Source organism: Corella eumyota, chromosome 6, assembly GCF_963082875.1.
Source record: "Corella eumyota chromosome 6, kaCorEumy4.1, whole genome shotgun sequence".
NCBI lineage: Eukaryota > Metazoa > Chordata > Ascidiacea > Phlebobranchia > Corellidae > Corella > Corella eumyota.
In genome coordinates this window covers 9,652,278-9,670,920 of record NC_137495.1, presented here as the reverse complement: position 1 = coordinate 9,670,920, position 18,643 = coordinate 9,652,278, and the positions used below count along the sequence as shown (strand labels likewise).

Below are 18,643 nucleotides of genomic sequence, written 5' to 3'. Positions count from 1 at the left end.
GGGGTCTTAAACAAAACCAAACCAATTAATAATCATTCTATAATCATGAAAGATATAAATTTGATAATAGTAAACTGTTACAATTGAATAACTCACCACAAGTCCTACAAAATTGGTAGACACCCGTCCAGTGATTTTACAATTAAATATACGGTTTGTGGGCTCTGTTGAACTTTAAACACGCAACTTGATCTTACGAACTGGTAAACCGATTTTATTTTTAATACATTTTTGGTATTTATTTGCGACTAGCACAGTTGAAAGTCAGTCATTTAGCTAGCCAGGATATCTCTTTGTTATTGTACGTTTTTTTATAATCCTTTAATTTTAATCGGCTTTTGAACTGTTGATTTGTTTTGGTCATTGTAAAGTCTTTGTTAAAATTTGTTTTAGCAAACGATATATTTTTTTATTTTGTAACAATAGTTTCTTTGTAAGTTTTCTAATTTGAATTAATTGGTTAATTGCATATTTGGTATTAGTTTTTCTTGTTGTTTCTATTTTTTTGGAATAATTGCGTGTTAGAGAAACATTTTTTGTAACATTATGGACAAGATTTTCAGCAAGCTTAGTGGTAGTAAGAATAAGGCAAACCCTGAAGCTGTTTTTCAGTTTTCCACTGAAAATAATAACTTTGAGACTATTTAGAAACCCATAATGTTGTTGCCAGTACTAAACTTAGTCCCTGATTTCCTAACAGCCCCGATAACTATACGAGTATTTCCACTCAGGCTAACCTTTCTAGCCAGTCTAATTTAACGACCTCGGCACATTTAGAACCAAGACCTTCTCATGTGTAGGATAATTCGGATATTATCCTAGCATCAAATCACGTGTTATATCAAAAGAGGCACACCACGTCATAAACTTTGAATTATAGCCCGAAAGGCTTATTTTGCTGCCCAGAACTTCAAGTCGTGTTAGCCGGACATACCAAGAGGTCGTTATCTACCTGCATCGGTTTCCTGTTGCACGCAAACACGTTCTTGACCTGTCGGCCCAAATTAACATAGTTTGTTTTAAATATATGACGTAGCCCTTTCTCTAAATTTATTCCCCCTTTTTCAAAGCATTTCTTATTATTGTATTATATATGTGTATGTCGAGAGACCTCTAACGGTCGTCGTAGGTGTAGAGCGGAGTGTATGTTATACTAATAATTTGTTGTAATATAGTATATATATATTATCGTTTTTTATAGTAAATATTTATAAATTGTAGTAGTACTTTATTTATGTATTGTTTTCATCTTTAAATAAAAATAAAAACAGGTTTAAATTTGTGGTAAAATACATTTAGAAAAAACATAAAATAATAATTAAAAGGTGAAAAACAAAAATAAAATAATATTTACTTATTTAACAATTTCGTTTTTAAGGCGTTGTTTTTCATTTGGTGTTTAACTTCCTTCCATATTTTTTTTTTTTTCTAAATTTATCTTTTTCTTCCTGGAATTCATTTTCCTTTTGAAGCAGAGAAAGGCGTAATTCTGCTTCCGATTTGGCCGGTCTTGAATTTGAAACATTTTTTGTTGTACCTATTGCAATTTTTTAACATTAAAAAAACATTCCAAAAAATAGATATAATTATGAGAAAAAATCACCTTGAGCAAAAAAAACGTCATCCAAAACAGGGAAAGTTTTGGACAAAAACGCCGACGCATCGTCGTCGAACAAATTTCCCAACGGAACCATTTGAGATGGAATTATTGCTAAAAATAACAAGTTTTTAGCAAAGTAGTATCAACGCATTTTGATACGAAATATTTACTCGAGACTTGATCTGACATTGTTTCAAGCGCAGGGGATGGTTTCCCTCCTCCGGTCTTAAAAATTTCCCTTCGTTGGAACTTTACATCCTCTTTGTTTTTTTAATGTTTTTCGACAATTGCTAAGTTTGAGCCGAATTTCTTGTAAGTTTTGTGTTCGAAGCATTATATAGATTTGTAATTTCTTCCCAGGTTTTGTTTTTTTGTAACAGTTACAAAATCATTTTTTTACATTCTACGATGTTAATGAACTTATTTGTATCTTCGTTTAAAATATTTATGAGTAGTTGCCTGTCATCGCAATCAAAGTTTTTTCCCCGTTTTTTTTGGTTACTAATTCCATTTTGTTTTAATTATTTGAAAAAATATGGTACACAGTTTTTTTGTAAACACAATTGTAACCATAGAGATACTAATATATACACTAGAGTGGGCATCACAACAATTTTGTGTCGAAAGTTCAAGACCGATTTGCCATACTAGCCAGAGTTGCCAAAAAATTATTATTTAATAATTATTATTATTTTTTGTTTTGTTAAATAAAGTGAAAACATTTTATTTTGTTTATAAAAAATATACTTTAAATTAAATTGTTTTAAATTAAAGTATGTTTTAAAAATATTAATATTTAAGAGGATTTGGCCTTGTCGACTGGTTTCGTGATTTACCACGCGGCTCGATCAATGTGCGCATTTCTTTCTCGTAAATTTTTAGCTATACGATATTTCTTTCTAGATATTTTATGTTTTAACTTTTAAAATAAGTTTTATTGTATAAATCTATACAAAGCAGCTGTTTTCCAGAGTAAAGGTTAGACCGTTAAAAAATAAAAAACCGGCAGCGTGGCGTGGTGGTCAAAAGGCTTCACTTCCAAAGATCCTGGGTTCGATCGCCACAGCTCTATAGCATCTTTATCAGTGACGGCTCGTCTATGTAGCTAATGGGGCTAAAACCCCCACTTTTTAACATGTTTTTTTTTTAATTATAATTTATTTTATTTTGAATAATATTTGTTTTTTCGGCAATGTTTTTTGCTAAAATTATTAAAAATTAGCGCCTATTTTGGCCACGAAATACGCCAAAATTTTCGAAAAACGTAGCGTAAACATGTGAGAGCTAAACCAAAATTAGCCCCACGGGCTGTCAAATAAAAAAATATTTTAACGCTGTTTTCGCCTTCAAGATTCCGAAATTTAAAAAAAAGTTGAGAACTTGAATTAAAAAGTGGGGCTAAGCCAACCATAAAGTTGCCAAATGATTTGACAATTTTAGCTTTGTGATTTTTTTAAATTTGACGTTCAATTTACTTAGTAATTAAAATCTAAAATAATTAAAACATAATTTGGGTATTTTATGATTTTCTCTGGAGGTAATAAGTCCCTAAATAATATTTTTAAGTTAACAAATAAAAATAATCAATTGGATTTTTGTAAGAAAGGTCGTCGCACAAGTTTTAGAAAGGGCGTGCACATGTCTTGCGGAAACAGTCATTTTAGGCTAATCCCGCATACGTTTTTTTAGTAAAAAAATGTATAAATTTGTTAATTTTAATTGAATTTTGGTAGTGTTTTTAGCCAAATGTTATTTATTTATTGATTGGCAGTCGAAGTAAAGTGCAGAGTTTATTCTGCCTGCCCATGCCATATCCAGCCAGTCAGCCCAAACGGCGAACGCCATGATTAGCAGATTAGAGTTTTGCCATATATAAAAAAATATCTAATTGTGGAAAACTTGAAAAAACCAAACTGTGTACTAAAATAGTTTGTTGGCTATTTATTTTTTTATCATTTTAGCAAGCATTATTTAAACAGAAAATAGCAAGTATTTTGCTTAGTTGTAATTTGGTATAAGACTGATAAGAACAAGTTTGTGATTTCTTAGTAATATTTCGACTATTTTTGTGGATACCATAAACCATGAACCAGGTTGATTGTATTCTGAAAAGTTTTCCTTCGAGTTTTGAGCCAAAGTTAGACTTGAAGCGCCTTGGACCTCATCAGCCAAAATCTATTGAAATAAAAAGTACAGGCCCTAAGCAAAACCGAAAGTTTAATGTTCAGTGGTTTTCGAGAAAGGAATGGCTTACTGTAAGCGAGGAAAAAAAGTTTATTTTGCTTTTACTGCCTTTTGTTTCGAAAAGGTGAAGAAAAACAAGTTACTTGGTCGAAGGAAGGTTTTAAAGATATAAAACATATTTCAGAAAAAATAAAGCGACATGAGAGTTCAAAAATGCACATTACCAATGCACTTTCATATAGCCTACTAGGAACAGTAGATATTCAGTCACAGATCAGTGTAGGACACAGCTTATCTGTTGAGAGGCACAATGAAATTGTTAAAAAGAATAGACACATTCTCGACTTCATTGTTGACTGTTTAAAATTTTGTGGAGTACATGAAATAGGTATGCGAGGACATGATGAATCAGAAGGTTCCTTTAACCGAGGCATATTTTTGGATTTATTGCAGCAAATAGCAAAATCGGATAACGTTTTAAAAGAGCATTTGAAAAGTGCCACAGTAAATAAATACACATCCAAGACAATCCAAAATGAACTTTTAGATTGCATGTTTACTGTATATAGAAATACATTAGAGAATGACATAGGTAATGCTGATTTTGTTGCTGTTCAAGCAGATGAGACAACTGATATTGCCAATCGATCACAATTTGCAGTACTTCTTAGATTTGTAGTGGATGGCTATCCTGTTGAACGGTTTCTGTCATATTATGAAGCTAATGATCGTACTGCTGATGGTATTACCTCCCTTTTAAAACATAAAAGAAAAGCTTATTGCCCAGACATATGATGGTGCATCTGTTATGAGTGGGAAAAAAAATGACGTTCAAAAAAAAATCCAGGAATGTTTTCCCCATGCCAAATTTGTGCACTGTTATGCTCACCAACTAAACCTGATACTAAAGCATGCAAGTCTAAGTATTAAAAACATTAAATTGTTTTTTGCCAACTTGTCTGGATTCTCTACCTTTTTTTCTACGTCTCCGAAACGTTCAGATGTGTTACGATCAGTTTGTGAAAAACGACTTCCAAGACCATGTGAAACAAGATGGAATTTTCAATCTCGAGCTGTCCAAAGTGTTTTAAATAATAAGGAGAATCTTTTAGCAACTTTTGAAAAGATTCTTAATGAAACACACTGGGACATAACTTCAACACAAGGATGTATTGGATTGACACAACTTTTAAAAGATCCCACATTTTTTTACTTTTTGAAGTTTTTCAATGATGTCTTTCACCATACAGATATATTGTATAATATTCTGCAGTCAAGAGAATCGACTGGGGTGACTGTTGCCTTTGCTAATGATTCATTTCAGAAGGCTATTAATGATATTCTTGGAAAACTTGTGGAACCTAGTATGGAATTTTGTCCAGAGTTGTCAAAACGCCAAAGGGTTGCTAATTCTTCAAGATTGCTGTGCGCAAATGCAAAAGAAGCCTGTGATATAATAATTGATGAAATTATTATATCGATTTAGCAACATAAAACAATTTGAGTCGTTCTCATTAGTTAATCCATGTTTTTTTAAAAGGTTTAAAAACATATTTCCAGTTAACTTGGTTAAACAGTTGGTACTGGGTTACCCCATGATAGATAGTTTAAAGCTGGCCAACGAACTTAAAGTGTTGTACACTAACAACAGCTTTGAAAACATTAAATCAGTTGTGGGTTTGAATTCATTTCTGATAAAAGGTTCACTTTTGAATACTTTTTCTGAAGTTAGTAAGGTTATAGGAATAGTTTTAACTACTCCATTTGCAACTGCAGAATCTGAGAGGTGTTTTAGTACTTTAAAACGAATTAAAACATTTTCAAGAAACACCATGAGCCAAGATAGGTTAAATGCTTTAGCAGTCTTATCCATTCACAAAGATGTCATTTCAGCCACACCTGATTTTAATAAAAATGTCATAAAATTGTTTTCCAAGTTGAAAATTAGAAGAACTTTTTTAAATTATAAATAAAGTGTTTTTGATGATGAGTGTTGTAATGGTGATGTTTTCTTAGATAAGGATTATGCCGACCCTCAACTGTTGATGTGTTGAGTTTTCCTGGAAAATAATCGATTATGCCGACCCTCCACTGTTGATGTGTTGAGTTTTCCTGGAAAATAATCGATTATGCCTGCCCTCCACTGTTTATGTGTTGAGTTTTCCTGGAAAATAATCGATTATGCCTGCCCTCAACTGAATTTTACTTTCAACCAATATGAGGGAGGAGAATGGAGGTAAGAAACAAATTTTAATATTTTATATAGCTTGTTAAAATATCTTATTAAAAAAAGGAATAGTAATCCATTTATTTACTTTACTCATTTTTTTAAATCAAATTACAAAAATTATAGTGGTCAAGGTGGAGGAAGAGGAAAATGGGTTTGGCGAGGAGAGGAGGGGGAATGGGAGGATAAGGACTGGGGGAAAAGAGGAAGAAGGTCGGGTGGGTGGAAGGAAAGAGGAGAGAAGATGAAACAATTAGGGTAACTGCAAATATTATATTTAAATATTTCAGTAATTTAACAATTAAATAAAAAAAATTTTAGAGAAGAAAACAAAAAGGAAAAAAGAAGAAGAAAGTGAGGAGGAGAGGTAACTTAGGCCTTAATTAACAAGTTTACAATTAGGACGTTTAGTTTTTTTATTGGGTTGAAAGTTTAGCGTTATTTTTTTAGAATTTATAGTTTAGTATTATATCATTAAATGAGAATTTAGGTTTTATATTATAAAATCTAGAAGTTTAACTTTAACGAAGCTAAAAGATTTTTCACCAGCTTATTAAAAATAATTTGATAAAAATATTTATTAAAAAAGAAAAGTAGAGTCAAAGAGGAGGAGAGTAGAGAGGGAGGAAAGAAGGGAGCAGGAGAGGTAAATAGTTCAATATCCCTTCATAGTTTGTTTCGTTTACTTATTATATATAACTAATTATTTGTAATGTTGCTTTTAAGAAATGCTGAAGTGTTAAAGAAAAAGGTGATCAAAGTTTTAATTTTTTTCATTAGTTCGTTTTATATATATTGATTTTTTGTTGATATGTAATTTTAATTTTTTTAAATTATATCATTATTTTTCGCACAAACTATCTAATTACATTAATGTTTCAAATAAATATGTTGCTGATTTTATGTTTTAATTAACTTCAAGTATTTTTACTGCTTTTTATGTCTAAAAAATGGTTATTAGTAAATGGTCAACTAAATTTTAATCTAGTTTGCTAACCATTAATGAAAGAAATGTATTATGTACTATACTGCTTTTTATTGAATTTGAAATTTTTTTTTTTTTTAGAAGGAAGACGCCGAAAAAAATAAAAAATAACAAAAAAAAAACATTTTTATTTTATGCAAGATATAGGCTACATTAGTAGTTAATTAAATAAAATACAATTGTGTTTATTTAAAAAAGGTTATTAAAAATGTTGTATGCCCTTACACCCCAGTTACTAATAGCTTTAAAGACACACCTTAAAATTGTTCCCATTATCAGATAAAATAAAAATTTTATCTTAAGTAATATAAAAAAAGATCGTTTTGTATCTAAAATAGCCGATTTACGGCATCAATTTTAAAAAAATTTTCTGGGGGGGCATGTCCCCGGACCCCCCTAGTCGTGCTGTGACTTTCTAAAATTAGCCCCCCTATCATTTTGCCCACGAGCCGCCACTGCTTATAATACACATGCCTTTGTTTCGTTGCGATGCAATTTTATCGTTATCGATCGGGTTTTTAAAGAACAAAGCATACTTATTAACCCAACGAGTGAGTTTTACAATTGATGAAGTTGGTTTTAAACGTCACAATGCAAAATGACGTCATGAAGCAGGTGAAAACATCTAGCATAGGATTTTGTACAGTACGCAATAAAAACGCTTTAAATAGTGTATAAAAAAGTATATGTAATTTTTTTATTACATACATTTCCTACTCTTTATTGCCACTTTTTTATTATTTACGAAGCCCAGTCACAACTTTAACCTAATCCAATTGTTTTTTTTTAATTGTTTTATTAATTTTAAAATTATAAGCAAGAGTCACCCTTTCCTATGCAAAAAGGTACAACTTTTTTGCCCTTTTATATAACGTCACAATGCCATTGTAACATGAAACCGACTTTATCAATTGCATCGCGTGATTCCATTAGCAACCGTAACTCTCTTGTGATGAAAAGTGAACAAATAAATATGTCTTAAGCATAAATAAGTATTTCACGTACCTAAAGTTGGAAAAATTTTGCTAAATAGAAAACGAGCGCTCCAGGACTCGAACCTGGAATCTTCTGCTCCGTAGGCAGACGCGTTATCCATTGCGCCACGAACCCTCAATGTCAAATTTGATAAATAATGTTTTCTTAATCAAAACTTTAAAAATGCTAAGTCTGTCCAAACAAAAAACAAAAAAATGGGCATGCTCCCCCCAAGAAACTTTTTAAATTTATTCGCTGTAAACACGCCATTTTTACATTTAATAGTTAATTGTTTAAAATAAAGGCCCTTTTACACGGCGTACGCAAAATTTATTTATTATTGTCTATTTCCTATATAATTTAAAACGTATTTTGTATATTTCAAATTCTCATTTTAATAGAGCTTGAATTGACACAATAAAAAGCAAAGTAGCATAACAGATTTATTTTATTATAAGCGTCTATTAAGTTTAAAACTAAAAACGTTGAGCAAATAATGGTGCAAGTTATGTAAAAATTGATAATACATTTCAACGAAAAAATTTATGAACAACTTATTAATTTTCTTATTCATCTTGTCAGATCTTCTATAAAATAACACGATATATCATTAAGCATTGTAATTAAGACACAACAGATTATAAAGTTTTTGTTAATAATCTATTTAACTTTTCTTTCGAATGAATATTCTTCCACCTCTACATACTTAAATCTCCACCACTCCCTCTCCCTAGTCATTCGTTCTCTTCTCTATACAATCACAACATCACCCCATGTATATGTTGTTGTCCTACTCTTATTGTTCAAGTGTTTGTGTAATGTACATAACTATTTGTTAAATGCCCTCTCTTCTAGTGCTAAGTGGCCATGCACTGAGGGTATTTAGCATAAGACTATTTGTACTGATTGAACTATTCTTGCTTTATTAAAGTTGACCCCGCTTTTAATCGCACACATGAATGAACAATTTTATTTCGTTCACACACAAACACATTCGTTCATTGACAGTTTCTACAAAAAATAAATCAGCTATAGTCAATAATGCTATAGAAAAATAAGCGATCACAATATAACTAATTGTTACCACATAATAAAAACATAATACAGAGAATATCGAAGTCAAAACACATCTTACCGACACGTTTAGCAAGCCACTTATACAATGGATACAAAGGTCAACTTGTGTAATCGTGGTTAATTCAAGCAATCTGTAATTAGCAATTGAAAAGGTAAGGTAAAGAAAAAAGCTGTAATAGCAAAGCCCTATTAGGCACATTAACAATAAAAAGCATAAATACCTAAGAAATGGCAGATATTGGCTCATGAAAATATACGGCACAGATGATGAAACTACCCAATAAGTTCCTGATAAAGGTAAAAGAGACATTTAGTACAAAACATAAACACAAAACAACTTAATAATAATGCAAAATGTAATTACCCGAAAATTCACAAGCCCGAATTATGGATCAAAAAACGTACGTATCAGTTCACTACTCCAAATAGTTTCACAGTAGGAAAGGTAGTAATTACATATAACACTTTAAATCACTTTTAAATAGCCTATCAGTCTAGATTCATAACGATAAAAATAATAGCCATGAAATTACGGTAAGTATTAAAAAACCTTTCAATCAAGTGAAACGCACGGCTGATTATAAAACCTCAGGGTTGCCAAATGTAACAAATATAAAACGCATATTTAACACTCCCCCCAAATATGAACGAAAGAAAGGAGTACATATTTACAAAAACACATATGCGTTTAAACACAAAAGTCATTCAGCGCCGCTTTAAAGCGACTCAGCCCCTTTACTGGGACTGTTCTCTTTCTGAACCTCCTCTGGATCCTCGTTTACCAGAATCTCGACTCGAACTCTAGGATTATCATCAGGGCAGTCGCCCTCACTGCTATCATCATCTTCCGCTGCTCCTCGATCACAGGAAACACCCTTCTTGGACTCGGCCAGAAGGCACAGCTTTGCAATAGGCCTTTTTATGTAGGAATTTTGCGTTCGTAACTGAACTGCTCGTACAACACCATGTTTGTCAGGATAGACTTCTACCACTCTACCTAGTGGCCACTGCGAACGCGACATCGTGTTGTCGATTACCAGAACAATATCATTGTATTGAAAATTTCTTCGTCCAAAAAGCCACTTGCTTCGATGATTTATTGTAGGTAAGTATTCACTAACAAACCTTTTCCAGAAATTATCAGCTAAAAATTGTATTTGCTTCCACCGTTGCACAGCATAGGAATCCTTCTCGGAGGAACAAACTATTGGCAAATTTCTGTCTGGATTTACCATCAGCAGATCATTGGGAGTTATCGGTTTTTGACTTCCCGGCACAAACGAAACTGGAGTAAGTGGCCTTGAATTGATAATTGCTTCCACTTCCACAAACAAAGATGACAACGTCTCATCAGTATGTGATTTTCCTATTTGTGTGGATGTCAAAACACGTCGTACAGACCGAATAAGCCTCTCCCAAGCTCCACCAAAGTGGCTGGCTCCAGGTGGGTTAAAGTGCCAAATCAAATGACTTTGTTCATACTCTTTGCCACCAGACATCTTGTTCCAAGATGCAACAGCTTCTCGTAACACTCTTTCAGCTCCAACAAAATTCGTACCATTGTCGGAATACATATGCGATACAGAACCCCTTCTTAGCATAAAACGACGAAAACACATAATAAAGGAATCCGTTGTCAGATCATAGGCGACTTCCAAATGTATTGCACGTGACGTCATACACGTAAATATGACTCCCCATCGTTTAATTGAACTGCGTCCCCTTTGAACCGCAATGGGACCAAAACAATCAACCCCCGTATGGGTGAAAGGTGGTTCACCCACTTGCACTCTCGCAGGCGGCAAATCCGCCATGTACTGCTGCCCAGGCCTACCAAACCTCCTACGACAATGAAGGCAGTTATCTAAGACGTAGCGAATGGCAGAACTGCCATTTTCAACCCAGTATCTTTGACGTAAAGCACAGCGAGTGTGATTCAATCCAGCGTGGCCGGTCTCACAATGGTATTTCATGACAATAAGCCTTGTCAAATTTGAGTCTCTAGGAAGAATAGCAGGGTGCCTTTGTTCATAAGGGATTGGAGCTGAATCCAGTCTACCCCCTACTCGAATAACCCCATCTTGTATTATTGGAGAACACTTTCTCAAAGACAAAGGCATAGTCTTTGCATCTCGAATCTTGATATCTCTGTTCATCATGGCAGAGTAACATCGACGTTGAACATACTTCACCAGTGAAAGCTCAGCTTTATCCAGCTCCAGCTTAGAAATTGAACTCAAATTTATTAAACCGGCTCTTCTTTCATGACAACGATCCAACAGAAATTGGCAGGCTCTAGTCAACCACACTGTAGACTTCAACAGAGCATGCAAAGAAGAGTAACGGTTGATCAAACAATCCATAGGAGCCAACAGCTCAACCCCCACTTGACATAAAACTTGAGATCTAATGACACCACTATCATTCAATGCATCAACTGTACTTGCCATTCTTTCAGGCCAAGCATCTGAACTAAGCTTTAAGAATGATGGGCCAGACAACCAGATTCCTGACTTAAGAAATGACACAGCTGTCATGCCACGAGATGCTTGATCTGCCGGGTTCAGCTTTCCTGGCACAAATCTCCATGCATTTATGTCAGTTGTCTCTTCAATTTCACTTAACCGGTGAGCGAAAAATATCTTGAATCTTTTCTTGTTGTTACGAATGCAATGTAACACCGCTTGTGAGTCACACCAAAAGGTTGTATCACAGTCGTCTAATTTCATCTCACGTTTCAGAAAACTGTGCATTCGAGCAGCAACCACAGCAGCCATTAACTCCAAGCGTGGAATTGTTAGCACATTGCGCTGTGCTAAGTAAGACTTTCCCATTAGAAATGAACAGAACACATTTCCCTCAACATCAATCAACCTGAGATAAGACACAGCGCCATAACCATCACTAGAGGCATCAGAGAAAACATGTAGCTCCCGCCTGGCAACTTCTATGCCATTATTTGGTTTAACACACCGTTCCAGACTAACTTTATCTAAATTGGGTAATTGAAGAAGCCATTTTTCCCATCTTGTAGCTTCTTGCTCACCAATCGGGTCGTCCCATCCAAGGTTCTGATCCACAAGATCCCGCAAAATAATTTTTGCTTCCAACGTCACAGGCGCCACAAAGCCTAATGGATCAAACAGTGAGTTTAATGTTGATAAAATTCCACGACGTGTGTAGCTGTTCTCCTTTAACTGAACCTTGAACTTAAAGGCATCATCCTGAACATTCCAGTTCACTCCAAGGATTCTTTCATTCATATCATGCTCTAGCTCCCGTTCACTAGGACTAGTTACTCTATCATCCACTGGAATGGAATTCAACACTGAAGAACTATTCGATATGAACTTGGTTAACTCAAACCCAGCACGTTGAAGCATTTCTCTTAACCCTTTAACAAGTTGTATTGCCTCGTTCTCGTCCTTCATCGAAATCAGACAATCATCGACATAAAAGCTATGCCTCACAGCATCAGCTACATCATGTTTATAAAGTGAGCCGAAATCCTTTGCGCTCTGCAACAAACTGAAAGCTGCTATACAGGGTGAGCTTCTGCTTCCAAATATATGCACCAACATACGATGAGGGACTGGCTCCTTGCTAATGTCCCCATTCGGCCACCAAAGAAAGCGAAACACATCACAATCTTCCTTGTTTACACAGACCTGGTGAAACATTTGGCGAATGTCACCAGCAATAGCAATTCTATCACGACGAAACCTCAACAGCACGCCAACTAAAGAATTTATCAAGTCCGGTCCTTGCATAAGTTCATCATTTAACGATACACCGTGGCACACTGCCGCACAGTCAAAAACTATTCTAAGCTTCTCTGGTTTGTGCGGGTTCACTACTGGATGATGTGGAAGATACCATATCCGATTAGCATTCTGAAGCTCATCATCAGGAACGACTTCTGCATGCCTGCTATCAATGTAAAGCTGCATCTTCTCCACATACTTTCTCTTTAACTTGTCATCCTTATAAAATCGTCGGGCCAGAGATTTTAGACGACTGAGAGCAGAAACCTTGTTGTCCGGCAAAACAACTTCATCATTACGCCAAGGCAATGGTAAACAGTAATGACCATCTTTCAGTTTCACTGAATTTACTAAACCCTTAAAAACCTTTCGATCTTCCTGTGATTGGTTTCTTCCTATTTCCGCCACAACATTAAAACTTTCATCTGGGCACATGACTTTAGACTCCAGTTCTTCCAGCACAGCATTATTTGCCTGCATTGAAAGCGTGTTCGATCTACCACCCAGCAACGATATCCCTAGCGGAGTTTTAACCACCACAGGATCCTCTTGGCTTACACCTTGAGCCAAAACTTCGCATATGTGTATAGCAGGAACATTTGTACCAATTAACATTGTTACTCTTCCCCCTTCAATATGCTTAAATTCAAAGTCACGCAAATATGCATAATTACTCTTTGCCTCTGAAAGGTTGCTAGGTTTTGCAGGTATAACATCGGTCAACATTACCTCCTTAACATGATAAACTGGCAATTGCTCCTTGAAAGGTTGCACAGTAAATGAATAGGAATAGGTTTTCCTTCTTTCTCTCCCAAAAAATGAGGACAGCATGATCTCCACTGCCTTTCCTGTTAAACCAAGGTTGTCCGCAACCTCACGCAAACAAAAGGTCCCAGTGGACCCTGAATCAATTAGAGCATAGGTGCTAAAGCGTTTCTCACCATAAGATAAAGTCACAGGAACCACATTTAAATAACATGCTACCCCTCGGACAATCATGGTGTTTGCTGTAACCTCTTTAGCATCACTTCGAGAGGGCCTTTGGCTAAACAGATGCAGCAACCTATGATGCCTGTCACTGCCACAGCCTGGTTCAGCACATGCCTTCTTCTTCGTACAATCCCCTTGAAAATGTAAGGAACTAAAGCAACTGAAGCACAAACGTTTTTTACGAACAAAGTACCTCCGATCTTCCGGACTCAAGTCAATGAAACTATTGCACTGGCTCAAATAATGTTCTTTTGAACAATAATGACATGTCCTGCTGTTAGCTTTCAATGAACTAGCAACATTTGAACCAATTTTCTTTTCGGAATCTGAAACCATTACATTGTGAACTCGCACTGTCGATCTTACAACAGCATCATTCGACTTCCTGGATGTTGTGGATAACAACATTGATCGACCAAATGTTGAATTGGCAACATCGGCAGCCTCTCCAACAAATTCATTAAAACATTCGAACATGGCATACCTGCCATCTCGTTTTTCAATCCTGGCAGAATATGCAACCCACTGAGCTTGTAGTGGTTCTGGCAGTTTCTTGGCAATGGAAGTAATAAACTTCACCGAGTCTAATACTGTAGCGTATTTGTAATTCTGTAGGGCAGTTACACATTTTTTAACTTTTATAGCAAAGTCTCTAAGTGCCTTTGGATTATTTCTTGGCACATTTGGGTTTGTAAGCAGGCTTGATTCACATGCACATGCAATACGATGTGGTGCCCCATATTCATTTTCCATGTATCTCCTTGCTTTAACATACCCATCATTAGGCTCATCAACAAAGTGCTTAATCCCACTTCTTACTTCTTCACTGCAGTGCTGCATTAGGTACACAAGCCTAAGAGCATCACTATTTACATTAACAGCAATATGAACATCAAACTTCATTATAAAGGTACGGTATTCCAGAGGATTTCCATTAAACATTTCTAACTTTGGTTTTGGCAAAAACCTCTCACCAAATTCTTCCTTGCAACGCCCTTTTGTGACTTGTGGTGGTGACCAATTTACTTGAACTTCTTCTCGCAACCTTTTCTTCTCATCTAATCCATGAGGTGAAACAGGCTCATAGAAATTCTCATTTAAATTGTCCCTTACAACATCTTTCTTGGACTGCAAAAAAGATAAACTTGGCTCGACCTTCATTTGGTAGGTCATTTCTTTTACAGAAGCAGGCACATCTACCACATTCTTCTTTGAAACAACATCACATCTTATGCTACCAGAAGCCTTCGACAACTCGTCTAAATATTCATTTTCCGCTTCCTGTAACTGAAGCTGCCTTTTCTGTTCGTTACGCTCTTCAATGTCCCTTTGCTCTGCCTCGTAAGCTTCTCTTTGAGCCTTTACACGAGATTTTCTAACAGTTTTATCAGCCTCTTCACGTGCTTTCTGAGCTTTTTCCTGAGCAAGTTCTTCTTCTTCCTTAAGCTTAACTTCTCTTTCATATTTTTCCCTTCGAGCACGCTCTTCTCTCCGTTCATTTTCAGCCTTCAACTTTAATTTTGTTAAACGAAGCTCAGCAGCTCTTGCCTTTGATGATGAACTAGATGAAACGTGACTCCCCCCACTTTGCGAGTGGTGTACCAATCCAGAAGGACCAGGGGTTGCACTGGTAAGCTCTCTCAATTGGGTTTGACACTGCTCGAGCCACTCACTCACTCGTGTATCAAACTCAGATTTTGCAGTTGCCCAATCTACAACTCGCAACTCGCTGCCTGGCACTACAGCAGATTCATCTAAATCAACACAGAGCTCGCAAAAATCCTGGTATGCTTTGTCAATTTCAGGTAACAGCAACTCTAGATCTCTTTTTCCTTCAGGTTTTAGCATAATACTCTCAGCCCGAGTATATAGTCCCTTAAGCCTGCCCATGGCGGCAGCACTGTCAAACTGTTCTTGTTCAGTCATGATTTTAATTGATTACTCAGAACGAGCAGATAAACAAAAAATTTTAAATGCTCGTGTCGAAACGCTGTTAAATGCCCTCTCTTCTAGTGCTAAGTGGCCGCCATGCACTGAGGGTATTTAGCATAAGACTATTTGTACTGATTGAACTATTCTTGCTTTATTAAAGTTGACCCCGCTTTTAGTCGCACACATGAATGAACAATTTTATTTCGTTCACACACAAACACATTCGTTCATTGACAGTTTCTACAAAAAATAAATCAGCTATAGTCAATAATGCTATAGAAAAATAAGCGATCACAATATAACTAATTGTTACCACATAAAAAAAACATAATACAGAGAATATCGAAGTCAAAACACATCTTACCGACACGTTTAGCAAGCCACTTATACAATGGATACAAAGGTCAACATGTGTAATCGTGGTTAATTCAAGCAATCTGTAATTAGCAATTGAAAAGGTAAGGTAAAGAAAAAAGCTGTAATAGCAAAGCCCTATTAGGCACATCAACAATAAAAGGCATAAATACCTAAGAAATGGCAGATATTGGCTCATGAAAATATACGGCACAGATGATAAAACTACCCAATAAGTTCCTGATAAAGGTAAAAGAGACATTTAGTACAAAACATAAACACAAAATAACTTAATAATAATGCAAAATGTAATTACCCGAAAATTCACAAGCCCGAATTATGGATCCAAAAAACGTACGTATCAGTTCACTACTCCAAATAGTTTCACAGTAGGAAAGGTAGTAATTACATATAACACTTTAAATCACTTTTAAATAGCCTATCAGTCTAGATTCATAACGATAAAAATAATAGCCATGAAATTACGGTAAGTATTAAAAAACCTTTCAATCAAGTGAAACGCACGGCTGATTATAAAACCTCAGGGTTGCCAAATGTAACAAATATAAAACGCATATTTAACACATTTAATAGGGCATTCTTTTTTTAAACAAAAAACCATTGCAGCTTTTTAAAGTCAAATGGTAAATTTATATTTTAAGTGCTATTTTTGCCTCTTTCTTTTAAAAAACACAGCTAAAATAAGTTTTTTTTTTTAAAACTATGTTATTATTTACCTAATAAGATATTGGAAATTAAGTTGTCATTATAGTTGATTGGTATGTAACTTATTTAAAATAAATCCACATGAACTTACTTTAATTTTTTTTAAAAAAAATATTTGATGTTGATTTAATACGAAATTTTTATTTATGTGCTGACAAGCTTTAACTTTCTTTTTTCGATGTTAAAAGTATATCGAATGCTTTTATTTATAACTTGTTTATAAAATTTGCAGTTTATATTTAACATTTCTTGTCGCATAAAAATTTATCTGTTTTTTTTTCTGGTGTTGATTAATATTTGAATCTAGTCATTTACGCTTTATATTAAGTGCATATATTTAAATTAAACCTGGCAATTTAGTTTTACTAAACGGACGCCACCAAACAAACATGGATTTCGAGTTCAAAGTAAATTTAGTGTTAATTTTTTTTTAAATAGTCGAAATCTTATATTCTTGTTCACAACCAATCATTAAGAACAATTAAAATTATTGAATTTGCTACTTGTGCAAAAACATTGCACAGAATATTAAGAAAAAAGTACAAAAAACTATTAAAATTTAGTCGACTTTTTTTACATTCGCGAGTTAGAATTTGCATAAGCTGTTGATTACAGCCGGAAGATAAACAAAAGCCTAATTTAACATAAACGCCATGATAGGTTTACAAATCTTCGTGGTATTTAAAATTTAACGTATTATTTTAAAGTAATCAGAATAAATTATTTTTAAAATTAACCACCAACTTCATTATAGTAAAATAATAATAGGCGTTACTGGGGATTGAACCCAGGATCTCCTGTTTACGAGACAGACGCTTTACCACTAAGCTATAACGCCTTGGTAACTAAAAAATTAAAACACTGATTCGATTCAAAAGTTCTTTTTAAACAAGTTAAAATTTGTTATTACTAATTATGCAATACTCTCTGGTAATGTTCAGGCAAGTGGTGGGCAATATAAGGTAGTTTTGAAAAATATAAGGTAGTTTTGAAAAAAATCAATCATCTGATTTTGAATTTATAAAATTATTTTCGTCTTTAAAAATGTTTAAAAGAAGCTGGTGATGCACATGTTAACGTTTGTAAACTGTTTTAATATATTTATATTGAAAAAAAGAATATCCCATACAATTATTGTTGTTTTTTAAAGAACGCACTAATTGTGTCAAAGTTATTTTAAATTCCTCATCACAACAAGCAATAATATTACAACTAGATTTATTTGATAAATAAAATACGATTTAAAATCATTTGATCATTTTTAAAATTAATCTCTATTAATAAATAAAGATAATCATAAACATTAATTAAGATTATCAACTAAATTATTAAATCAAATTTTATGTATTTAATTATTAGCTAAATGTTTATCATTATTATTTTCTTTTGAATTTAAAAGATTGCGGTTCGAGTCCAGCCAGGATCAAATATATAATCGTCCCTTTTTTACAATTTGGCTTTGCAAGTTTGATAGAAATGTCGCAAATCAGTCGTTTCTGTGTCGCAAGCATTGGCGCGTTTAGCTCTTCAACCGAAAAGTTGGAGGTTCGAGCCCGCCCAAGGACGAAACTAGTTTTTTCTCATTTTTATTATTATTATAATTTTGCTTTGCAAATTTAATTGAAGTGTCGCAAAATAGTCGTATTTGTGTCGCAATAGATTGGCGCGTTTTGCACTTAACCGAAAGGTTGAAGGTTTGGGCCCATTCATGAACGAATTGAAAGAGATTAATAATAATAATAACTAGATTTATTTGATAAATAAAATATGGTTCAAAATTATTTGATTATGTTTAGCATAAACTTTTTTTAAATAAAAAAATATATGCA

General features: G+C 34.2%; 2 protein-coding genes and 1 non-coding gene across 3 annotated transcripts; 1 reads left to right on the top strand and 2 right to left on the bottom strand.

Moving 5' to 3' along the window:
- The first annotated feature begins 3,997 nt into the window (after positions 1-3,997).
- Positions 3,998-4,579, top strand: LOC145755795 (zinc finger MYM-type protein 1-like). The gene has a single exon (XM_082572042.1). The coding sequence runs from the start codon at positions 3,998-4,000 to the stop codon at positions 4,577-4,579; it is 582 nt and encodes a 193-aa protein (XP_082428168.1).
- Positions 4,580-9,764: 5,185 nt separating this feature from the next.
- LOC145755794 (uncharacterized) lies at positions 9,765-15,728 on the bottom strand. The gene has a single exon (XM_082572041.1). It carries the CDS (start codon positions 15,726-15,728, stop codon positions 9,765-9,767), a length of 5,964 nt encoding a protein of 1,987 aa, XP_082428167.1.
- Positions 15,729-17,580: 1,852 nt separating this feature from the next.
- On the bottom strand, positions 17,581-17,652 carry Trnat-cgu (transfer RNA threonine (anticodon CGU)). The gene has a single exon. It is a non-coding gene; the product is annotated as a tRNA-Thr (tRNA).
- Positions 17,653-18,643: the final 991 nt, after the last annotated feature.

Bases quoted from the DNA above. Each gene is read 5' to 3' on its own strand.
- LOC145755795 (XM_082572042.1), top strand. From the start codon at position 3,998: ATGCACATTACCAATGCACTTTCATATAGCCTACTAGGAACAGTAGAT.
- LOC145755794 (XM_082572041.1), bottom strand. From the start codon at position 15,728: ATGACTGAACAAGAACAGTTTGACAGTGCTGCCGCCATGGGCAGGCTT.